The sequence below is a fragment of the Dendropsophus ebraccatus genome, chromosome 12 (assembly GCF_027789765.1).
Source record: "Dendropsophus ebraccatus isolate aDenEbr1 chromosome 12, aDenEbr1.pat, whole genome shotgun sequence".
Lineage (NCBI taxonomy): Eukaryota > Metazoa > Chordata > Amphibia > Anura > Hylidae > Dendropsophus > Dendropsophus ebraccatus.
The window spans coordinates 91066771-91092526 of record NC_091465.1 but is presented as its reverse complement, the minus strand read 5'-3'; the positions used below and the strand labels follow the sequence as shown (position 1 = coordinate 91092526).

At 54.7% G+C, this 25756-nt stretch overlaps 1 protein-coding gene across 5 annotated transcripts in view; it reads left to right on the top strand.

Moving 5' to 3' along the window:
- Positions 1-25756, top strand: part of APLP1 (amyloid beta precursor like protein 1) — an 88801-nt gene that overhangs the window by 7918 nt on the left and 55127 nt on the right. For 4 of the 5 annotated variants that reach the window (XM_069948869.1, XM_069948868.1, XM_069948865.1 and 1 more), the window contains exons 2-5: positions 21329-21478; positions 23645-23774; positions 23964-24076; positions 24277-24449. In XM_069948869.1, the coding sequence (XP_069804970.1) occupies positions 21329-21478; positions 23645-23774; positions 23964-24076; positions 24277-24449 (566 nt within the window). Of the gene's footprint in view, positions 1-12785; positions 12837-21328; positions 21479-23644; positions 23775-23963; positions 24077-24276; positions 24450-25756 lie in introns of those variants that run through there. The other variant, XM_069948867.1, reaches the window with a different exon arrangement.

The window sequence follows — 25756 nt, the reverse complement described above, 5'->3', positions numbered from 1 at the left end:
CCCCCTTCCCTCCATTCATCCCCTCCTTGTATATCCCCCTTCCCTCCATCCATCCCCTCCTTGTATATCCCCCTTCCCTCCATCCATCCCTCCTTGTATATCCCCCTTCCCTGTATCCATCCCCTCCTTGTATATCCCCCTTCCCTGTATCCATCCCCTCCTTGTATATCCCCCTTCCCTGTATCCATCCCCTCCTTGTATATCCCCCTTCCCTGTATCCATCCCCTCCTTGTATATCCCCCTTCCCTCCATCCATCCCTCCTCGTATATGTACACACACAACATAAAATCATCATTGCTGGAAGCTTCTGGAAAGACAAGCTTGTTTCCCTGTTGTTATAACCTTCACAATGTAATTCAGAGGGGGGGATGTGATATAACGGGGGGGGGGGGATGTGATATAACGGGGGGGGGGATGTGATATAACGGGGGGGGATGTGATATAACGGGGGGGGGGATGTGATATAACGGGGGGGGGATATGATATAACGGGGGGGGGGATGTGATATAACGGGGGGGGGATATGATATAACAGAGGGGGGGATGTGATATAACGGGGGGGGGGGGATGTGATATAACGGGGGGGGGATGTGATATAACGGGGGGGGGGGGATGTGATATAACGGGGGGGGGATGTGATATAACGGGGGGGGGGGATGTGATATAACGGGGGGGGGGGATGTGATATAACGGGGGGGGATATGATATAACGGGGGGGGTATGTGATATAACGGGGGGGGATATGATATAACGGGGGGGGGGATGTGATATAACGGGGGGGGATGTGATATAACGGGGGGGGGGATGTGATATAACGGGGGGGGGATATGATATAACGGGGGGGGGATATGATATAACGGGGGGGGGATGTGATATAACGGGGGGGATGTGATACAACGGAGGGGGGATGTGATATAACGGGGGGGGATGTGATATAACGGGGGGGGATGTGATATAACGGGGGGGGGATGTGATATAACGGGGGGGGATGTGATATAACGGGGGGGGATGTGATATAACGGGGGGGGATGTGATATAACGGGGGGGGATGTGATATAACGGGGGGGGATGTGATATAACGGGGGGGGATGTGATATAACGGGGGGGATGTGATATAACGGGGGGGACGTGATATAATGGGGGGGACGTGATATAACGGGGGGGATGTGATATAACGGGGGGGATGTGATATAACGGGGGGGGACATGATATAACGGGGGGGGGGACGTGATATAACGGGGGGGGGATGTGATATAACGGGGGGATGTGATATAACGGGGGGGGTCGATATAATGGGGGGGGATATGATATAACCTCCAGCCCTGTATATACCAGACTGCTGCCCCTCCAGCCCTGTATATACCAGACTGCTGTCCCTCCAGCCCTGTATATACCAGACTGCTGTCCCTCCAGCCCTGTATATACCAGACTGCTGCCCCTCCAGCCCTGTATATACCAGACTGCTGTCCCTCCAGCCCTGTATATACCAGACTGCTGCCCCTCCAGCGCTGTATATACCAGACTGCTGCCCCTCCAGCGCTGTATATACCAGACTGCTGTCCCTCCAGCCCTGTATATACCAGACTGCTGCCCCTCCAGCCCTGTATATACCAGACTGCTGCCCCTCCAGCGCTGTATATACCAGACTGCTGCCCCTCCAGCCCTGTATATACCAGACTGCTGTCCCTCCAGCCCTGTATATACCAGACTGCTGTCCCTCCAGCCCTGTATATACCAGACTGCTGCCCCTCCAGCCCTGTATATACCAGACTGCTGTCCCTCCAGCCCTGTATATACCAGACTGCTGCCCCTCCAGCGCTGTATATACCAGACTGCTGCCCCTCCAGCGCTGTATATACCAGACTGCTGCCCCTCCAGCCCTGTATATACCAGACTGCTGCCCCTCCAGCCCTGTATATACCAGACTGCTGCCCCTCCAGCCCTGTATATACCAGACTGCTGCCCCTCCAGCCCTGTATATACCAGACTGCTGCCCCTCCAGCCCTGTATATACCAGACTGCTGCCCCTCCAGCCCTGTATATACCAGACTGCTGCCCCTCCAGCCCTGTATATACCAGACTGCTGCCCCTCCAGCCCTGTATATACCAGACTGCTGCCCCTCCAGCCCTGTATATACCAGACTGCTGTCCCTCCAGCCCTGTATATACCAGACTGCTGCCCCTCCAGCGCTGTATATACCAGACTGCTGCCCCTCCAGCGCTGTATATACCAGACTGCTGTCCCTCCAGCCCTGTATATACCAGACTGCTGTCCCTCCAGCCCTGTATATACCAGACTGCTGTCCCTCCAGCCCTGTATATACCAGACTGCTGTCCCTCCAGCCCTGTATATACCAGACTGCTGCCCCTCCAGCGCTGTATATACCAGACTGCTGCCCCTCCAGCCCTGTATATACCAGACTGCTGCCCCTCCAGCCCTGTATATACCAGACTGCTGCCCCTTCAGCCCTGTATATACCAGACTGCTGCCCCTCCAGCCCTGTATATACCAGACTGCTGCCCCTCCAGCCCTGTATATACCAGACTGCTGCCCCTCCAGCCCTGTATATACCAGACTGCTGCCCCTCCAGCCCTGTATATACCAGACTGCTGCCCCTCCAGCCCTGTATATACCAGACTGCTGCCCCTCCAGCCCTGTATATACCAGACTGCTGCCCCTCCAGCCCTGTATATACCAGACTGCTGCCCCTCCAGCCCTGTATATACCAGACTGCTGCCCCTCCAGCCCTGTATATACCAGACTGCTGTCTCTCCAGCCCTGTATATACCAGATTGCTGCCCCTCCAGCGCTGTATATATGGTGTGTGAAGGCTTTAGGTTACATTCACATGTGCTGTAATTGTACGTCTGTCCATGCAGAAGTAATGAATATTTGCTGTGAATTTGTTGCAGATTTCACCCTTTGCAATGGAAGAGTAAAACCTGCCGTCTGCAGCAAATGCGTGTCCATATCTGCATGGGCCGTGGCCTGGGGTGCTGGGAGGTGGTGGTGCAGCAATGTGGGCTGGGGTAGCCCAAGTGTAAGGCGTCGGTGCAGTGTAGGTGTCGGTGCAGTGTGGGTGTCGGTGCAGTGTGGGTGTCGGTGCAGTGTGGGTGTCGGTGCAGTGTGGGTGTCGGTGCAGTGTGGGTGTCGGTGCAGTGTGGGTGTCGGTGCAGTGTGGGTGTCGGTGCAGTGTGGGTGTCCTGTTGGTGCAGTGTAGGTGTCGGTCTCGGTCCAATGTAGGTGTCGGTGCAGTGTAGGTGTCGGTCTCGGTCCAATGTAGGTGTCCTGTTGGTGCAGTGTAAGGTGTCGGTGCAGTGTAGGTGTCGGTGCAGTGTAAGGTGTCGGTGAAGTGTAAGGTGTCGGGGCAGTGTAAGCGTGGGATCATACTAAGGAATTCTCACGGATAATGTCCGCGGAATTCCGCAGTATGTCCGCGCGCACGGCCACGAGCCTTTCCGCCGGCTCCATAGACACCATTCTATGGGCCGGCGTATTCCGCTATCCGCCGAAAGAAGTGACATGTTTAGTTATATTGGTTTGTATGCCTACCATTTAGCACCCACCATTATTATTGAGCTGTGCATGTCCGGTATAGTTGTTTGTCAGGTGCAGTGTAAGGTGTTATATATAAACCCCCCGTTATATCACATCCCCCTCTGTTATATCACATCCTGCCCCCCGTTATATCACATCCTGCCCCCCGTTATATCACATCCCCCTCTGTTATATCACATCCTGCCCCCCATTATATCACATCCCCTCTGTTATATCACATCCTGCCCCCCGTTATATCACATCCCCTCTGTTATATCACATCCTGCCCCCCGTTATATCACATCCTGCCCCCCGTTATATCACATCCCCCTCTGTTATATCACATCCTGCCCCCCATTATATCACATCCCCTCTGTTATATCACATCCTGCCCCCCGTTATATCACATCCCCTCTGTTATATCACATCCTGCCCCCCGTTATATCACATCCCCTCTGTTATATTACATCCTTCCGTTATATCACATCTTCTCCGTTATATCACATCTTCTCCGTTATATCACATTCCGCCCCCCGTTATATCACATCTTATCCATTATATCATATCCCCCCGTTATATCACATCTTCTCCGTTATATCATATCCCCCCGTTATATCACATCTTCTCCGTTATATCACATCCCGGCCCCCCGTTATATCACATCCTGCCCCCCGTTATATCACATCCTGCCCCCCGTTATATCACATCCTGCCCCCCGTTATATCACATCCTGCCCCCCGTTATATCACATCCTGCCCCCCGTTATATCACATCCTGCCCCCCGTTATATCACATCCTGCCCCCCGTTATATCACATCCTGCCCCCCGTTATATCACATCTTCTCCGTTATATCACATCTTCTCTGTTATATCACATCTTCTCCGTTATATCACATCTTCTCCGTTATATCACATCTTCTCCGTTATATCACATCTTCTCCGTTATATCACATCTTCTCCGTTATATCACATCCCGGCCCCCCGTTATATCACATCCTGCCCCCCGTTATATCACATCCTGCCCCCCGTTATATCACATCCTGCCCCCCGTTATATCACATCTTCTCCGTTATATCACATCTTCTCCGTTATATCACATCTTCTCCGTTATATCACATCTTCTCCGTTATATCACATCTTCTCCGTTATATCACATCCTGCCACCCGTTATATCACATCCTGCCCCCCGTTATATCACATCTTCTCCGTTATATCACATCCTGCCCCCCGTTATATCACATCCCCCCGTTATATCACATCCTGCCACCCGTTATATCACATCCTGCCCCCCGTTATATCACATCTTCTCCGTTATATCACATCCCCCCGTTATATCACATCCCCCCGTTATAACACATCCCCCCGTTATATCAGCCCCCCGTTATGTCACCCCCCCCCCCGTTATATCTACAGATTCCAACCAGCCAAGAGAATGTCAGCAACAGGACAAATTGATTACTGACAGCAGTTTTGGGAGAAGTGCGAAGTGGAACGCCGCAGACTTTCACTCCCTAGCTTCTTCTTGAAACTTACGGGGTCTCATGGTACATCGCTATTGAAACCGCAGCAGTGTGAACAGGTGCTGACGTGGATAGCAGATAATGTGTCCAGTAACTTATCCACCACCCAGTCTTCCATGCAGTCCGCCCACGCTACCCAAGGGAGAGGAACCCTTGCTCCATTAGCTCAGCCTACTTCCCCACAGCCTGGCCCCTCCATCCACCACCACCACCAGGCTCCCAGGAACTGTTTTCTGGACCCTTCCCTGAGTCTGAGCAACCGGAGCAGTCGATCTGTCCTGATGCCCAAACTATGCAGCTCAGGCAGTCAGTGGGTGATGAGAGTGAGGACCTGCAAGCGGAGTTGGAAGAGGTGTCTGATGATGACGATGAGACCCGGTTGTCAGACAGTGAGGTTGTTGTCATGGATGTAACTCAGAGTGAGGAGGAGAGTGAGGAGCTGGTGGATGAGGACGAGGTGACTGACCCGAGCTGGGTGGATAAGCCTAGTGAAGACCGTGCTTCTGAGGGGGAGGCAAGTTCACCCGCAGGACCGGTTGGAAGAGGAAGAGGGGTGGGCAGAGGGAGAAGCAGGGGCACAGTGAGTAGATCAGCAACTGTTTCTAGGAGTCACACTCCCGTGGCCAGGGCTAGATGTTCCCAAGTCTGGAGGTTTTTTAAAGAAACTGCGGATGACCAATGGACTGTAGTGTGCAACGTGTGCCACGCCAGGATCAGCAGAGGAGCCACTGCGATGCCCAGGGCCCCTAGGGGCCACTCTGCTAATAGGTGTAGTTACTGGTAGGAACCGGAGCAGCTGCTGAGCAGAGGATTGTCACGGTTTTGGCGCAAGGGTAACACAGCTGAGAACCGGGCTCCTGACCATGCAGAGGCTGGGCATGCGATTCTTCGTTGTCCTTAGTCAGGGCACCGATTAATACACCAATGCCAAGGTTCAGAAACAACGGTGAGGATCTTTTTATTGTAACGGTGGTAACCAATAGCAACAGTCTCTCCGGGTGCAACCGGGGATACAGTAAACCTGGATAAGTAAGGGTGATGCTGCAATAGGCTGTAGGTGAGCGGGCCGGATGATAAGGGTAGTACTGGTGGTACTGAGGAAGAGATGCTGGGTGGAATGGAACTGAGATGAATACTTGCTGTTGATGATTAGAGAAGATGATGAGAGGAATGACTGAAGAACGGCACCCAGATGAGAATCTTGAGACGGGAACACAGCCAGTGGACTGTAGCAGCAGAGCACACCGAGGCTCCTCTTCTGAAGGTGAAGAGGAGTCTCACACACACAACCTATCCCCTCTGTGGTAGGAGATAGATCGAGGTACAGCAGGAAGTCACATGGTATCCCCCAGCCAAAGCTCGACGGCTATTGGGGGTACCATGGCAACAGGGCACGGTCACGTGATCACCAGCCTTTGCATTATCACCATCAGGCATATACAGTGAAATATACATGAGACATGGGTGTAATGACAAAACCTGAATACTGCAGGGGCTTACACAACACACAGTTGCAGTGGACCACAGCCTTACCAGAACAGATTGAGATTCAGAAACTATTGAACAGATAGCCTGTTCTGGGCCACTGCACCACCACTACCAACCTAACCACTACCAGCATGCACAGGCATATGAGTGCTAAACACCCCACTCAGTGGAACCAAGGCCGTTCAGTGACTGCAAGTCGCACCCCTGCTCCTTCCCCTGTGTCACGTGCTGGCTCTGTCAGTCCCCCCGCCCAGGCCCCAGGCACGAGCGCCTCCCGCCCTACACGCACCCCTTCACCTCCACTATGCTCCTCTCCCACCAGCAAGGTGTCCAAGCGCAGCGTTCACCTGTCCCTGCAGCAGACCTTTGAACGGAAGCGCAAATACACTGCCACTCACCCGCATGCACAAGCCCTAAATGTGCACATAGGCAAACTGCTGAGCTTGGAGATGCTGCCCTATCGGCTGGTAGAGACAGAGGCTTTTAGGAACCTCATGGCGGTGGCTGTCCCTCGGTACTCTGTCTCCAGCTGCCACTACTTTTCACGGTGTGCCGTCCCAGCCCTACACCAGCACGTGTCGGATAACCTCATCCGTGCCCTGACCAACGCGGTCAGCGACAAGGTCCACCTAACCACGGACATGTAGACAAGTGCTGGCAGGCAGGGACACTTTATCTCCCTGACGGCACATTGGGTCAACTTGGTGGAGGCTGGGACAGAGTCTGACCCTGGTTCTGCTCATGTGCTGCCCACACCGAGGATTGTGGGGCCTACCTCGGTTGCGGTCTCTCACGACTTCTATACCTCTTCCTCCAACCCCTCCTCCTCCTATTCTTCCTCCTTTCGCCTTTAGTCGGTAGCGCTAGGTGCATCAGCAGTGTGGTGGGTAGGCGCCAATGGGCAGTGCTCAAAATGCTGAGCTTAGGTGACAAGAGGCACAACGCCTAATAGCTCTTACTGGGCATCACGGCACAGACCGATCTTTGGCGGAACCTCAAACCATGTGTGTGACAAGGGGCGAAACCTGGTGGCGGCTCTGCAACTCGGCAGCCTCACACATGTACTATGCCTGGCCCACGTCTTCAACCTAGTGGTGCAGCGGTTCCTTAAGACCTACCCCAATTTGGCTGACTTGCTCACCAAGGTGCGGCGCATTTGTGTGCATTTCTGCAAGTCAACCATGGATGCTGCCACCCTTAGGGCAGTGCAAAGGCGCTTGCAACTGCCAGCTCACTGACTGCTGTGCGACGTGTGTGAGCTGAGACAGGCCGCCCTGATGCTGGAGGAGGGTGCGGGACTCGGGGAGAAGCAGAAGAAGAGGAACCCTGCACCCTGCATAGGTAATGTATATCGTCAGTCGCCGGCCGCGCACCGCTAATCCACTTAGCAGTGCGCGGTCGGTGCCTGACAAATATAGGTCCTAACCTATATCAACAATATATCATCGGCTAATCGTTGTCTCTATTCCACGGAGCGATAATCGGGCCGATTCGACCTATTATCGCTCCGTGGAATAGGGCCCTTACCGTCCTGTGCCGACATCTGCTTGAAAACCCAGGAAGCAGGAGGTCTGTCAGAGCAGGAGGGGAGAGAACAGAGGGGGGAGGGGGGATTTCTTAAGGAGGAACGTCATTAAAGGTGGACCAGGCACTGGGAACTATCAGCCCCGGTTCCATAGTGACCCCCCACTCCCCTTCAGCTCAGCCATAGGGAGATAGCAGGGAGCAGGACTTAAGGCCCTATTCCACGGAACGATTATCGTTCATAAACTCGCTCCACCGACCGCTCGTTAACGATCACTTAACGATTTTTTTTTTAGCGAACGATAACACATAACGTGAACAATTTATGTAGTGTAACGATTATTTTGCGGTCGTTACATGGTCCTTTAAAACGTTTGCCGGGGTGATCATGACCATACGACACACCTACTTTTTTTAAACCTCTTTACGAACGATTGAAAGATTTCTAATTTTACGAACCGATTAGCGAATTATCTTTCAAAGACCAACAACTTTTTTCAACATGCTGAAAAACAATTTTGAATGACAGTATAACAATTTCGCCTTTGTCGTTCGCTCGTTTACACCAATCCCACGAAGTGATTATTGTTAACGTGCGGTCGTTGGAGCCAGTTTATGAACGATAATCGTTCCGTGGAATAGGGCCTTAACTCCTCAACTACAGACCTGCAGCTTACTGGAGCCTGAGGGGCCCCCAGCTGCCCAGGGCCCCTGTGCAGTGGAACCGGCTGCACAAGTGATAGGTCCGCCACTGGCCAGACCACCCTGACGTCTGTTTATCAGCGCGTATTGGAGGAGAAGAAAGAGAAGGAAGAGGAGCAGACTGAAGAGAGTACCTATGCTAAGTCCTTAGCTGTTGAGTGTGTATGGGTTGAGGAGGAGGAGTTGGTGGAGGTGGAGGAGGAAATTGAGAGTCAGCCTATTGAGGAGAGGGAGTTCTTTCGTGTTGGGACCCTGGCGCACATGGACTCCATTTAATAGGCTGTCTTTCCGGCGACCCTCGCGTGCGACACATTTTTGCCAACACCAATTACTGGGTGTTCACCCTCCTGGACCCACGGTACAAACCAAACTTTTCTACTCTTTCCTGCCGAGGAACGCAGTATGAGAGTGAATCAATATCAACAGGCCCTGGTGCAGAAGCTGAAAATGTACTTCCCATCTGACACAATTAGCGCCAGAGGACGTAGTTCTGTGTGCCAAAGAGCGGGGGAGAGGAGTGGTGGAGCAGGCAGCGTGTCAAGGGGCAGGGGAACACTCTACAAGGCCTTTGATAGTTTCATGGCACCCCAGCAAGACTATGTCACCCGTCCCCAGTCTAGACAGAATAGGGGGGAAGCCTTCAGGAAGATGGTGAGGGAGTATCTTGCTGACCATACCAACGTCCTTACCAATCACTCTGCTTCCTACAACTACTGGGTTGCAAAGCTGGATATGTGGCCCGAACTGGCGCTTTATGCCTTGGAGGTGCTGGCCTTCCCTGCCGCTAGCGTGTTGTCAGAGCGAGTCTTCAGTGCAGCTGGTGCCATCATCACTGATAAGCGCACCCGCCTGTCCACTAACAGCGCTGACAGGCTGACGTTTATAAAAATTGACAAAGCCTGGATTTCACCTGAATTCAACTGTCCACCCGGGGAAAGCAGCTCAACATGAAGGTTCTTTGTGTATCCTCTTCTCCTCCGCCTCCTATTCTTAACCAAACGCTGGCCTAATTTTTGGGAGGTTCCACGCCGGCCTCATTTACCTTGTTCACTGAAATATTTGTCTCGAGTATCGAGCACCCGAGCAGTTTAGTACTCGCTCATCTCTATTTATTACCTCTCCATTATCTTTCCTGTATTGTGTTATTAGAGCCGCGCGTTTTATCATCAGATATTACAGCTTTTATTCCTAGTTTTGTTGAATTTTTTGTCTTAGGGTGCGTTTACACAGAAATATTTATCTGACAGATTTTGGAAGCCAAAGCCAGGAATGGATTTGAAAAGAGGATAGATCCCAGCCTTTCTTTATTACCTGATCCCTGTTTATAGTCTGTTCCTGGTTTTGGCTTCAAAGATCTGTCAGATAAATCTGTCTGTGTAAACTATGTTCACACTACGTATATTTCAGTCAGTATTGTGGTCCTCATATTGCAACCAAAACCAGGAGTGGATTAAAAACACAGAAAGGCTCTGTTCACACAATGGTGAAATTAAGTGGATGGCCGCCATTTAATGGCAAATATTTGCTGTTATTTTAAAACAACGGCTGCTATATTGAAATAATGGCCGTTATTTACTGTTATATGGCGGCCATCCACTCAATTTCAACATTGTGTGAACAGATCCTTTCTGTGTTTTTAATCCACTCCTGGATTTGGTTGCAATACTGACTGAAATATACTGACTGAAATATACATATACTGACTGAAATATACGTAGTGTGAACGCAGCCTCAGGCTATGTTCACACAACGTAAATCTACGGCCGTAGTTCTCGCCGCAGAACTACAGCCGTAGATTTGCGGGGTGGAACATAGCATTATTTGCTATGGGATCCTGGCCGGAGCGTTCACACTTCGTATACGCTCCGGCCGGTTCCCATACGGCGCCGCAAACAATATTTGCGGACGAAATTCAATGAATTCAGTCCGCAGAAGGAACTGTCAGTTCACACTGTGAAGCGAGCGGCTCCGGCCGCTCACTTCACTCTGTGCTATGGGAAGCTCTGATGCGGGTGTGCGCTGATGCGCACGCATCAGAGCTCCATGGAGGAAAGATCATCCGGCCGGTACTTAAGTACTGGCCGTTATGATCCGGGCTGAGACCAGTCGTTCCGTGACCCGGAGTCACGGAACGGCCGGTCTCATACGTAGTGTGAACATAGCCTGAGGCTATGTTCACACTACGTATCTTTCCGGCCGTAGTGCGAACCAGGAATATACGCACATAGTTTTGAGGTTGATGCGTTCGCTTGAAAATATACAATATACGGCCGCACAGTGCACACTACATATGAGCTTACGGCTGGATCGTATACGGTGCCGTGAAAAATGAACACGACCATTGTTTGAGGACGGAAATGTTCCAACTCACGGCCGTGGATTTCCATGCGGTCCCGTACGGAGAACTTATTTCAGCCAAATTGAACTTGATTTTTCGATCCAAAAGGTTCTGTGTGGTTTTATTGGGCGAAGATTTCCAAGTAAATGACCTGCCTCAGATCGCTACGAAACAAGCTAGGGAAGCAGAACTGTACTACCGGCGTATGTTCGCGGTTCAACCGCACGTTCGCAATCCGGCCGCATGTCTATTTTTCCCACAGCCATACTTTCAGCTGCACATGTACGGCTGCGTACGAACTATGGCCGGACTCATACGTTGTGTGAACATAGCCTTAGGGTTTGTTCACTGCCGCTCAGAGATGTGACATGTGACATTCGGAGAGCGGCGGCAGTGGAGGAGCACACGCTCTCCCATAGTCAGGCTGTGGCAGGCAGAATGAGTGTGAACATAGCCTTATTCTGTTTCTTAGGTTTATTTAGTTATTGTACTCTGTATTTATTTATATGTTTATTATGTTCTGTTTCTTGGGTTTAATTGTTTTTGTATGAGGGTAACCAGGGGCGGATTAACTTTCCCATAGGCCCCGGGCTGTTAACCAAGCCTGGGCCCCCCCACCCCACTGTAACTATGGCAGCACTAGCCTGGGCCCCCCCACCCCACTGTAACTATGGCAGCACTAGCCTGGGCCCCCCCACCCCACTGTGACTATGGCAGCACTAGCCTGGGCCCCCCCACCCCACTGTAACTATGGCAGCACTAGCCTGGGCCCCCTCACCCCACTGTGACTATGGCAGCACTAGCCTGGGCCCCCCCACCCCACTGTAACTATGGCAGCACTAGCCTGGGCCCCCCCACCCCACTGTGACTATGGCAGCACTAGCCTGGGCCCCCCCACCCCACTGTAACTATGGCAGCACTAGCCTGGGCCCCCCCACCCCACTGTGACTATGGCAGCACTAGCCTGGGCCCCCCCCACCCCACTGTAACTATGGCAGCACTAGCCTGGGCCCCCCCACACCACTGTGACTATGGCAGCACTAGCCTGGGCCCCCCCACCCCACTGTGACTATGGCAGCACTAGCCTGCCCCCCCCACCCCACTGTAACTATGGCAGCACTAGCCTGGGCCCCCCCACCCCACTGTAACTATGGCAGCACTAGCCTGGGCCCCCCCACCCCACTGTGACTATGGCAGCACTAGCCTGGGCCCCCCCACCCCACTGTGACTATGGCAGCACTAGCCTGGGCCCCCTACCCCACTGTAACTATGGCAGCACTAGCCTGGGCCCCCTACCCCACTGTAACTATGGCAGCACTAGCCTGGCATTCATAGTACAGGATAGATAATGTCATGATGTCCTGATTTGTGCAAAACTGCCATAAAAAAACTGTGATTTTTTGCAAATCATGGCGGAAGTGTAGCCAGGAGACAGTACACCATTGAAAGTATAAACCTTTTTGGGTGGTCATGGGCCCCCCAGGAGCTCAGGGCCCCGGGCTGCCGCCCAAAATGCTCCTATTATAATCCACTACTGAGGGTAACCATTTCCACACACTACAGGGATGCGGCAGGACGGTACTGAGGTAACGCGAGCTCTTCTCCTGGGAGGGAGGGAGGCACACATGACGCCATCATTAAATATAGGCAAACGTATAAGGTGACAGAGGCGACAGGGACAGGGGAGAAGACAGCAAAACAATGGCTGAGGATGGTGAGGCTAGAGGTGAGCATAGAGGATGGTGGTAAGGGTGGAGGATGGTGAGGCTGGCAGCAAGGATAGAGGATGGTGGTGAGGAGGGAGGATGGTGAGGCTGGCGGTGAGGAGGGAGGATGGTGGTGAGGAGGGAGGATGGTGAGGCTGGTGGTGAGGAGGGAGGATGGTGAGGCTGGTGGTGAGGAGGGAGGATGGTGAGGCTGGCAGCAAGGATAGAGGCTGGTGGTGAGGAGGGAGGATGGTGAGGCTGGCGGTGAGGAGGGAGGATGGTGAGGCTGGCAGCAAGGATAGAGGCTGGTGGTGAGGAGGGAGGATGGTGAGGCTGGTGGTGAGGAGGGAGGATGGCGAGGCTGGTGGTGAGGAGGGAGGATGGTGAGGCTGGTGGTGAGGAGGGAGGATGGTGAGGCTGGTGGTGAGGAGGGAGGATGGTGAGGCTGGTGGTGAGGAGGGAGGATGGTGAGGCTGGTGGTGAGGAGGGAGGATGGTGAGGCTGGCGGTGAGGAGGGAGGATGGTGAGGCTGGCGGTGAGGAGGGAGGATGGTGAGGCTGGCGGTGAGGAGGGAGGATGGTGGTGGGGAGGGAGGATGGTGAGGCTGGCGGTGAGGAGGGAGGATGGTGGTGAGAAGGGAGGATGGTGAGGCTGGCAGCAAGGATAGAGGCTGGTGGTGAGGAGGGAGGATGGTGAGGCTGGCGGTGAGGAGGGAGGATGGTGAGGCTGGCGGTGAGGAGGGAGGATGGCGAGGCTGGCGGTGAGGAGGGAGGATGGTGAGGCTGGTGGTGAGGAGGGAGGATGGCGAGGCTGGCGGTGAGGAGGGAGGATGGTGAGGCTGGTGGTGAGGAGGGAGGATGGCGAGGCTGGCGGTGAGGAGGGAGGATGGCGAGGCTGGCGGTGAGGAGGGAGGATGGCGAGGCTGGCGGTGAGGAGGGAGGATGGTGAGGCTGGCGGTGAGGAGGGAGGATGGTGAGGCTGGCGGTGAGGATAGAGGCTGGTGGTGAGGAGGGAGGATGGCGAGGCTAGTGGTGAGGAGGGAGGATGGCGAGGCTGGTGGTGAGGAGGGAGGATGGTGAGGCTGGCGGTGAGGAGGGAGGATGGTGAGGCTAGCGGTGAGGATAGAGGATGGGGGTGAGGAGGGAGGATGGTGGTGAGGAGGGAAGATGGTGGTAAGGAGGGAGGATGGTGAGGCTGGCGGTGAGGAGGGAGGATGGCGAGGAGGAAAGATGGTGAGGAGGGAGGATGGTGAGGTTGGCAGTGAGGATAGAGGCTGGTGGTGAGGAGGGAGGATGGCGAGGCTGGTGGTGAGGAGGGAGGATGGCGAGGCTGGTGGTGAGGAGGGAGGATGGTGAGGCTGGCGGTGAGGAGGGAGGATGGCGAGGCTGGCGGTGAGGAGGGAGGATGGCGAGGCTGGCGGTGAGGAGGGAGGATGGCGAGGCTGGCGGTGAGGAGGGAGGATGGTGAGGCTGGCGGTGAGGAGGGAGGATGGCGAGGCTGGCGGTGAGGAGGGAGGATGGTGAGGCTGGCGGTGAGGAGGGAGGATGGTGAGGCTGGCGGTGAGGAGGGAGGATGGTGAGGCTGGCGGTGAGGAGGGAGGATGGTGAGGCTGGCGGTGAGGAGGGAGGATGGTGAGGCTGGCGGTGAGGAGGGAGGATGGTGAGGTTGGCGGTGAGGAGGGAGGACGGTGAGGTTGGCAGTGAGGATAGAGGCTGGTGGTGAGGAGGGAGGATGGTGGTAAGGAGGGAGGATGGTGAGGCTGGTGGTGAGGAGGGAGGATGGCGAGGCTGGCGGTGAGGAGGGAGGACGGTGAGGTTGGCGGTGAGGAGGGAGGACGGTGAGGTTGGCAGTGAGGATAGAGGCTGGTGGTGAGGAGGGAGGATGGCGAGGCTGGTGGTGAGGAGGGAGGACGGTGAGGTTGGCAGTGAGGATAGAGGCTGGTGGTGAGGAGGGAGGATGGCGAGGCTGGTGGTGAGGAGGGAGGATGGCGAGGCTGGCGGTGAGGAGGGAGGATGGCGAGGCTGGCGGTGAGAAGGGAGGATGGTGAGGCTGGCGGTGAGGAGGGAGGATGGTGAGGCTGGCGGTGAGGAGGGAGGATGGTGAGGCTGGCGGTGAGGAGGGAGGATGGTGAGGCTGGCGGTGAGGAGGGAGGATGGTGAGGCTGGCGGTGAGGAGGGAGGATGGCGAGGCTGGTGGTGAGGAGGGAGGATGGAGGTGAGGCTGGTGGTGAGGAGGGAGGCTGGTGGTGAGGAGGGAGGCTGGTGGTGAGGAGCGAGGATGGTGGGGAGGATGGAGGTGAGGAGGGAGGCTGGTGGTGAGGAGGGAGGCTGGTGGTGAGGAGGGAGGCTGGTGGTGAGGAGGGAGGCTGGTGGTGAGGAGGGAGGCTGGTGGTGAGGAGGGAGGCTGGTGGTGAGGAGGGAGGCTGGTGGTGAGGAGGGAGGCTGGTGGTGAGGAGGGAGGATGGTGGGGAGGATGGAGGTGAGGATGGTGGTGAGGATGGAGGTGAGGAGGGAGGATGGTGGGGAGGAGGGAGGGAGGATGGTGGTGAGGAGGGAGGGAGGATGGTGGTGAGGAGGGAGGGAGGATGGTGGTGAGGAGGGAGGATGGTGGGGAGGAGGGAGGGAGGATGGTGGTGAGGAGGGAGGGAGGATGGTGGTGAGGAGGGAGGGAGGATGGTGGTGAGGAGGGAGGGAGGATGGTGGTGAGGAGGGAGGATGGTGGTGAGGAGGGAGGATGGAGGTGAGGAGGGAGGATGGAGGTGAGGAGGGAGGATGGAGGTGAGGAGGGAGGATGGAGGTGAGGATGGCGGTGAGGAGGGAGGATGGCGGTGAGGAGGGAGGATGGCGGTGAGGAGGGAGGATGGCGGTGAGGAGGGAGGATGGCGGTGAGGAGGGAGGCTGGTGGTGAGGCTGGCGGTGAGGAGGGAGGATGGCGAGGCTGGTGGTGAGGAGGGAGGATGGTGGGGAGGATGGAGGTGAGCATAGAGGATGGTGGTGAGGAGGGAGGCTGGTGGTGAGGAGGGAGGATGGTGGGGAGGATGGAGGTGAGGAGGGAGGATAACGGTGAGGATGGAGGTGAGCATAGAGGATGGTGGTGAGGAGGGAGGATGGCGGTGAGGAGGGAGGATGGCGGTGAGGAGGGAGGATGGTGGGGAGGATGGCGGTGAGGAGGGAGGATGGCGGTGAGGAGGGAGGATGGCGGTGAGGAGGGAGGATGGTGGGGAGGATGGAGGTGAGGAGGGAGGGAGGATGGTGGTGAGGAGGGAGGATGGTGGTGAGGAGGGAGGATGGAGGTGAGGAGGGAGGATGGAGGTGAGGAGGGAGGATGGAGGTGAGGAGGGAGGATGGAGGTGAGGAGGGAGGATGGAGGTGAGGAGGGAGGATGGAGGTGAGGAGGGAGGATGGAGGTGAGGAGGGAGGATGGAGGTGAGGAGGGAGGATGGAGGTGAGCATGGAGGATGGCGGTGAGGAGGGAGGATGGCGGTGAGGAGGGAGGATGGCGGTGAGGAGGGGGGCTGGAGGTGAGGAGGGAGGCTGGTGGTGAGGAGGGAGGCTGGCGGTGAGGAGGGAGGATGGCGGTGAGGAGGGAGGATGGCGGTGAGGAGGGAGGATGGCGGTGAGGAGGGAGGATGGCGGTGAGGAGGGAGGATGGCGGTGAGGAGGGAGGATGGCGGTGAGGAGGGAGGATGGCGGTGAGGAGGGGGAAGGTGTCAGAGGAAATATGAAAAACTTGTTGTACATGTGAGACGAGGATGAAAGTGAGGAGTGAGGAAATGGAGAGGCCCCGGAATATGAGATGAAGCAGATACGGAGCCAGGAGGATGGGGGATGAGGACGCCAGATCAGCCTTCACATCCATTTGGGAAGAGGTCGTCATGGCAACAAGGAAAGATAGAACATCTCCACCGGGAGCCCGTTACCATGGCAGCTTATCTCCGAGAGTCAGCCATGGAAGCTGAGAATGAGCAGGGCCGAGGTCGGGGGATTCCATCCATACAACATGGCTGACACTGTGACCTTGGAGGGAGTCGCACACATCCGCCTCATATTTCCCTGTGATAATGACAGGAATAGGGCAGCACTATGCTACCATGGAACCAGCATTGCCATATGTTATAATGGAACCAAGATGGCGGCGGCGGGGCCTCATCACTCTGCTGGTCAATAGGGGTTTAGTGCCATTAATTATACAAATGAGACAAAACACACAGCCGCCTTCAGAGCAGCACTTCCCTACAGTAGCCATGTCTCTCATGTCACAACTGAAAGCCGTCATGTTACCGCACTGTGCGCCATATTTCTACAGATGCGGCCTCCCCTGGTGTTAGTTTTCTGTGGACGCAGCGATGGCCCCTATAGAGGGGTTCTGGGGTGACTCTGAGGTGTTGTGGAGCCCATGGTGGAGGAGAGGGGCGCTGAATAATCCCATTTATACCTATTGCTATTTTCCTCCATGCCAGATGACGGCTGCTTATCGCCTTTGTTTCCAGCCCCTGACGCTGCCCCCCGCCATTGCCCCCTGACGCTGCCCCCCGCCATTGCCCCCTGACGCTGCCCCCCGCCATTGCCCCCTGACGCTGCCCCCCGTCGCTGCCCCCCGCCATTGCCCCCTGACGCTGCCCCCCGCCATTGCTGCCATGCTCCTCACTACCTGACTAATCGTATAGAGGAGGGAAGCGGCTGACAAACAGAACCAGAAAACACAAAAATAAAAGCAATAGCTATATATCACATATTGACAAGGACTAGAACAGCCCTCTTAGTGGTCACAAGGGAACGGCCCATCAAAAATAATACCGCCATGATACCACTAAATAGCGCCACACTGAGCTTACATTACACCGCCACACCAGGCAACAGACACAGCGCCTTCATACTACCATATAGTGCCCACATAATATCGCCATGATACCACCAAATAGAGCACCACACTGAGCTTACATTACACCGCCAAACTGGGAAACAGACACAGTACCTTCATAGTAATACCATATAGTGCCCACATAATACCGCCATGATACCACCAAATAGAGCACCACACTGAGCTTACATTACACTGCCACTCTGGGCAACAGACACAGTACCTTCATAGTAATACCATATAGTGCCCACATAATACCGCCATGATACCACCAAATAATAGCACCTCACTGAGCTTACATTACACCGCCAAACTGGGAAACAGACACAGTGCCTTCATACTACCATATAGTGCCCACATAATACTGCCATGATACCACCAAATAATAGCACCTCACTGAGCTTACATTACACCGCCAAACTGGGAAACAGACACAGTGCCTTCATACTACCATATAGTGCCCACATAATACCGCCATGATACCACCAAATAGAGCACCACACTGAGCTTACATTACACCGCCAAACTGGGAAACAGACACAGTGCCTTCATACTACCATATAGTGCCCACATAATACCGCCATGATACCACCAAATAGAGCACCACACTGAGCTTACATTACACTGCCAAACTGGTAAACAGACACAGTACCTTCATAGTAATACCATATAGTGCCCACATAATACTGCCATGATACCACCAAATAATAGCACCTCACTGAGCTTACATTACACCGCCAAACTGGGCAACACAGTGCCTTCATACTACCATATAGTGCCCACATAATACAGCCATGATACCACCAAATAGAGCACCACACTGAGCTTACATTACACCGCCAAACTGGGCAACAGACACAGCGCCTTCATAATAATACCATATAGTGCCCACATAATACCGCCATGATACCACCAAATAATAGCACCACACTGAGCTTACATTACACCGCCAAACTGGGCAACAGACACAGCGCCTTCATACTATCATATAGTGCCCACATAATACCGCCATGATACCAAATAATAGCACCACACTGAGCTTACATTACACCGCCACACCAGGCAACAGACATCCCGCCTTCATACAACCATATAGTGCCCACATAATACCGCCATGATACCACCAAACAGCGCCACACTGAGCTTACATTACACCGCCAAACTGAGCAACACACAGTGCCTTCATACTACCATATAGTGCCCACATAATACCGCCATGATACCACCAAATATAGCACCACACTGAGCTTACATTACACCGCCACACCAGGCAACAGACACAGCGCCTTCATACAACCATATAATACTGCCATGATACCACCAAATAGAGCACCACACTGAGCTTACATTACACCGCCAAACTGGGCAACACACAGTGCCTTCATACTACCATATAGTGCCCACATAATACCGCCATAATGCTACCAAATAATAGCATCATACTGAGCTTACATTACACCGCCACACTGGGCAACAGACACAGTGCCTTCATACAACCATATAGTGCCCACATAATACCGCCATAATGCTACCAAATAATAGCACCACACTGAGCTTACATTACACCGCCACACTGGGCAACAGACACAGTGCCTTCATAATGTCCTCACCAAATAACAGTCTATTCCTCCCTTATTCCTGCTATACTGTCCGTATACAGTGCTTTGTAGTGCCGGTAATATACCGTCATACAGTGACCACATAGCACTGTTCTGTGAATAATACTGGGACATGTATCATCCGGCGTATGGATGATTTTCGGCGGAAAGTGCCGATTTGTGCATTTTTTTTATTTGCAAATGGCCGATTTGCAAATAAAATATTCGCAAATCGGCACTTTCCGCCGAGTACGCCAGGGGGGCGGGGAGGGGGTGTGAAGGGGGCGGAACGGAGGGTGCGGACTCAGAGTCCGCGTGATTCACCCCCCCCCCCCCTCGACATGCACTCCACAACAAAAGACCGCTGTGTGCTGCCCCCAGTAGTATATAGCCTTGTGCACAGCCGCCAGTAGTATATACCCCTTGTGTGCTTCCCCTCAGTAGTATATACCCCTTGTGTGCTTCCCCCAGTAGTGTATAGACACCTGTGTGTTCCCCTAGTTATATATAGCCCCCCCGTGTGCTCCCCCAAAAGTATATAGGCCCCCTGTGTGCTGTCCCAGTTGTATATAAACCCCCCATGTGCTGCCCCCAGTCGTATATACCCCGTGTGCTGCTCCCAGTTGCATATACCCCTGTGTGCTCCCCCACTAGTATATAGACCCCTGTGTGCTTCCCCACTTGTATATAGCTCCCCTGTGTGCTCCTTCAGTAGTATATAGCCCCCCTGTGTGCTCCCCCACTTGGATATAGACCTCCTGTGTGCTCCCCCACTTGGATATAGACCCCTGTGTGCTCCTCCAGTAGTATATAAAACCCCTGTGTGGTTCCCCCAGTAGTATATAGACCCCCTGTTTGCTCCACCAGTATTATATAGATCCCTGTGTTCCCACAGTACTATATAGACCACTGTGTGCTCCTCCAGCAGTATATAGACCCCTTGTGTGCTGCCCCCAGTTATATATATAGACCCCCTGTGTGCTCCCCATTATATATAGACCCCCTGTGTGCTGCCCCCAGTAGTATATAGACCCCCTGTGTGCTCCCACCAGTAGTATATAGCCCGCCTGTGTGCTCCCCCAGTAGTATATAGCCCCCCTGTGTGCTCCCCCAGTAGTATATAGACCTCCTGTGTGCTCCCCCAGTAGTATATAGACCTCCTGTGTGCTCCCCCAGTTGTATACAGACCCCATTCTGCTGCCCCAAACAGTATATAGACCCCCTGTGTGCTGACCCAAGTAGTATATAGACCCCTCTGTGAAGCCCCAGTAGTCTATAGCCCCCTTGTGTGCTCCCCCAGTTATATATAGCCCCCCTGTGTCTTCCCCATTGTATAGCCCCACTGTGTGCTCCCCCCATTTATATAGACCCCCGCTGTGCGCTCCCCCAGTTACACAGGCCCCTGTGTGCTCCCCCTCCCATATAGTATATAACACAATAAAATAAACACTTATACTCACCTGGGTCCGGGCGTCTCCTCTTCTCCGCCCTCCCCTTGTCCTGGCGCCGATGCTCCAGTGATGTCACTGCAGCACCGACACCACAAGGACAGAGCGGCCACTTGTGACCGCAGGTAAAACACTTCCTGCGGCCACAAGAGTGACTGACAGGAAGGGGGCCAATGGCTCCCGCCCTGTCAGTGCTGCTGCTGCATGTAACAGTGAGCTCTCATTACGACTGCTCATAGTTACAGTTCAGATTGCAGCAGCGAGCGGGGCAGCGGCCCTGTCTAGCGGTCTTGAGCACAAGAGAAGAGCGGGGGGTGGGGGCCCCCTGGATGTTGGGGGCCCCAAACGATTGCTTGGGGTGCTTGGTGCCAAAGACTGCTACTGTGTGTATATATATATATATATATATATATATATATATACCCCATGACTCCGCTGTTATAGTATATATACCCCTGGACTCCGCTGTTATAGTATATATATATACCCTTGGACTCCGCTGTTATAGTATATATATAATCCTGCCTGCAGTATCCATAATACTCTCTTATATCCTTCAGTATAATATGATGCATTGATCCTGTCTGTTCTCTCCTGGGTCCGCAGAGCATCGCAGCATGGCGACCACAGCTGGCGCTCTTTTGTGGCCGGGTGCCTCTTCACATGGACCTGATGAGGGGCGAGTGGGTGGCGGACCCCCGAGGAGTCCCCAGCTGCCCAGGAAGCAATGAGGAAATCCTACAGTACTGCAGACAGGTGAGGAGCAGTGACCAATGTGGTGCCCAGCAGTAGTGTGTGGCAGTCTGGGAGTAGTAGTACTCCTGTAGCCTGTGTGTGCCTGTGGTGGTTGTGGTGGGTGCAGGTGTGCTGTGGCATCTGACCTTCTTAGTGTGGACTGGAGGCAGTTCTCCCCTGTGGGGTAGGATACAGGGTGTAGATACCCTCTTAGTGTGGACTGGAGGCAGTTCTCCCCTGTGGGGTAGGATACAGGGTGTAGATACCCTCTTAGTGTGGACTGGAGGCAGTTCTCCCCCTTGGGGTAGGATACAGGTGTAGATACCCTCTTAGTGTGGACTGGAGGCAGTTCTCCCCTGTGGGGTAGGATACAGGGTGTAGATACCCTCTTAGTGTGGTTTGGAGGCAGTTCTCCCCCTTGGGGTAGGATACAGGTGTAGATACCCTCTTAGTGTGGACTGGAGGCAGTTCTCCCCTGTGGGGTAGGATACAGGGTGTAGATACCCTCTTAGTGTGGACTGGAGGCAGTTCTCCCCCTGTGGGGTAGGATACAGGTGTAGATGCCCTCTTAGTGTGGACTGGGGGCAGTTCTCCCCTGTGGGGTAGGATACAGGTGTAGATACCCTCTTAGTGTGGACTGGAGGCAGTTCTCCACCTTGGGGTAGGATACAGGGTGTAGATGCCCTCTTAGTGTGGACTGGAGGCAGTTCTCCCCTGTGGGGTAGGATACAGGGTGTAGATGCCCTCTTAGTGTGGACTGGAGGCAGTTCTCCCCTGTGGGGTAGGATACAGGGTGTAGATACCCTCTTAGTGTGGACTGGAGGCAGTTCTCCCCCTTGGGGTAGGATACAGGTGTAGATACCCTCTTAGTGTGGACTGGAGGCAGTTCTCCCCCTTGGGGTAGGATACAGGTGTAGATGCCCTCTTAGTGTGGACTGGAGGCAGTTCTCCCCCTTGGGGTAGGATACAGGTGTAGATGCCCTCTTAGTGTGGACTGGAGGCAGTTCTCCCCCTTGGGGTAGGATACAGGTGTAGATACCCTCTTAGTGTGGACTGGAGGCAGTTCTCCCCCTTGGGGTAGGATACAGGTGTAGATACCCTCTTAGTGTGGACTGGAGGCAGTTCTCCCCCTTGGGGTAGGATACACAGTGTAGATACCCTCTTAGTGTGGACTGGAGGCAGTTCTCCCCTGTGGGGTAGGATACAGGTGTAGATGCCCTCTTAGTGTGGACTGGAGGCAGTTCTCCCCTGTGGGGTAGGATACAGGGTGTAGATACCCTCTTAGTGTGGGCTGGAGGCAGTTCTCCACCTTGGGGCAGGATACAGGTGTAGACACCCTCTTAGTGTGGACTGGAGGCAGTTCTCCCCTATGGAGTAGGATACAGGTGTAGACACCCTCTTAGTGTGGACTGGGGGCAGTTCTCCCCTGTGGGGTAGGATACAGGTGTAGATGCCCTCTTAGTGTGGACTGGGGGCAGTTCTCCCCTGTGGGGTAGGATACAGGTGTAGATGCCCTCTTAGTGTGGACTGGGGGCAGTTCTCCCCTGTGGGGTAGGATAGAGGTGTAGATACCCTCTTAGTGTGGACTGGAGGCAGTTCTCCCCCTTGGGGTAGGATACAGGTGTAGATACCCTCTTAGTGTGGACTGGAGGCAGTTCTCCCCTGTGGGGTAGGATACAGGTGTAGATACCCTCTTAGTGTGGACTGGAGGCAGTTCTCCCCTGTGGGGTAGGATACAGGTGTAGATACCCTCTTAGTGTGGACTGGAGGCAGTTCTCCCCTGTGGGGTAGGATACAGGTGTAGATACCCTCTTAGTGTGGACTGGAGGCAGTTTTCCCCCTTGGGGCAGGATACAGGTGTAGATGCCCTCTTAGTGTGGGCTGGAGGCAGTTCTCCCCCTTGGGGTAGGATACGTGGTGTAGATGCCCTCTTAGTGTGGACTGGAGGCAGTTCTCCCCCTCGGGGTAGGATACAGGTGTAGATGCCCTCTTAGTGTGGGCTGGAGGCAGTTCTCCCCCTCGGGGTAGGATACAGGTGTAGATGCCTCTGGGAGTGGTTGGATTCAGCCCTTTGGGGAGGACTGGGCAGAGGTCTGTGTGAGGGAAGGTCATGTGACCCGCCTCTCATACACCAGTCACCGGGGAGCACAGACAAGATTAACCCTTGCTTGACCTCTCCTCTTACAGATGTACCCCGAGCTGCAGATCACGGGGGTGACGGAGGCCGCTCAGCCGGTGACTGTGACAAACTGGTGTCAGAAGCAAAAACCTGAATGCAAGCGCCGCCTCCATATTGTGGTCCCGTATCTGTGCCTCGGTGAGTGATGCCTGCGGGGCCCGGAGGGGGGATATAATGGGAAGGGGGCAGCCATATTGCCTGAGCTGCTGCTTCACTCTGACATTCTCTTCTATGGGAGAGTGTTGTGGGCATGCTCTGTGACCTGTGCAGGGAGGTATCTTTCACCTGTCACTGTTTTTGGTTAGAGTTGCTCTTTCTGTTTGGCAGTGAATGAGTTTGTCAGCGACGCTCTTCTGGTCCCGGATAAATGCCGCTTCCTTCACCGCGAGCAGATGGACGTATGTGAAAGCTACCAGCACTGGCACGAGGCGGCCCGCACGGTGAGAACCCCGTAAGAGTGACCACTCCCTTCAGATCACAGCTCACACTGCATCTGGCATCCCCCTCCTGGTGGCTGTAATTAGTAATCAGATGGCCCGTCCTCGGGGGCGGTCCTTATATACAGCAGAGCTGCCCCGCCCAGGAGGAGCTGACATAAGGTAAGGTTATCTCTCTTTAAGCAGTTCTCTTCTCCCCTCAGGCCTGTGCAGCTGAGGACCTGGACCTGCACAGTTATGGGATGCTGCTGCCCTGCCACCCAGAGAGGTTCCGGGGAGTGGAGTACGTCTGCTGCCCAACCCGCACGCCCCATCAGGTGGAGCCTACCCGGGGCCAACCTGTCACCGAGCTAGAGCCACTGAACCCGGACAGAGGGTAAGAGAGGAAGTGGGGACCCCGCTGGGTAGCAGTATCAGGGCCCTGGTGGCCAGTAATATTAGTCAGACACGGGGGCGCTCATCAGCTGGTACTAGTCCCTGGCACTAGTCCTATGTCCACCAGGGGGCGCTCATCAGCTGGTACTAGTCCCTGGCACCAGTCCTATGTCCACCAGGGGGCGCTCATCAGCTGGTACTAGTCCCTGGCACTAGTCCTATGTCCACCAGGGGGCGCTCATCAGCTGGTACTAGTCCCTGGCACTAGTCCTATGTCCACCAGGGGGCGCTCATCAGCTGGTACTAGTCCCTGGCACCAGTCCTATGTCCACCAGGGGGCGCTCATCAGCTGGTACTAGTCCCTGGCACTAGTCCTATGTCCACCAGGGGGCGCTCATCAGCTGGTACTAGTCCCTGGCACTAGTCCTATGTCCACCAGGGGGCGCTCATCAGCTGGTATAGAGGGTACTAGTCCCTGGCACCAGTCCTATGTCCACCAGGGGGCGCTCATCAGCTGGTATAGAGGGTACTAGTCCCTGGCACCAGTCCTATGTCCACCAGGGGGCGCTCATCAGCTGGTACTAGTCCCTGGCACTAGTCCTATGTCCACCAGGGGGCGCTCATCAGCTGGTACTAGTCCCTGGCACTAGTCCTATGTCCACCAGGGGGCGCTCATCAGCTGGTACTAGTCCCTGGCACCAGTCCTATGTCCACCAGGGGGCGCTCATCAGCTGGTACTAGTCCCTGGCACTAGTCCTATGTCCACCAGGGGGCGCTCATCAGCTGGTACTAGTCCCTGGCACTAGTCCTATGTCCACCAGGGGGCGCTCATCAGCTGGTATAGAGGGTACTAGTCCCTGGCACCAGTCCTATGTCCACCAGGGGGCGCTCATCAGCTGGTACTAGTCCCTGGCACTAGTCCTATGTCCACCAGGGGGCGCTCATCAGCTGGTACTAGTCCCTGGCACCAGTCCTATGTCCACCAGGGGGCGCTCATCAGCTGGCACTAGTCCTATGTCCACCAGGGGGCGCTCATCAGCTGGTACTAGTCCCTGGCACTAGTCCTATGTCCACCAGGGGGCGCTCATCAGCTGGTATAGAGAGTACTAGTCCCTGGCACCAGTCCTATGTCCACCAGGGGGCGCTCATCAGCTTGTATAGAGGGTACTAGTCCCTGGCACCAGTCCTATGTCCACCAGGGGGCGCTCATCAGCTTGTATAGAGGGTACTAGTCCCTGGCACCAGTCCTATGTCCACCAGGGGGCGCTCATCAGCTGGTACTAGTCCCTGGCACCAGTCCTATGTCCA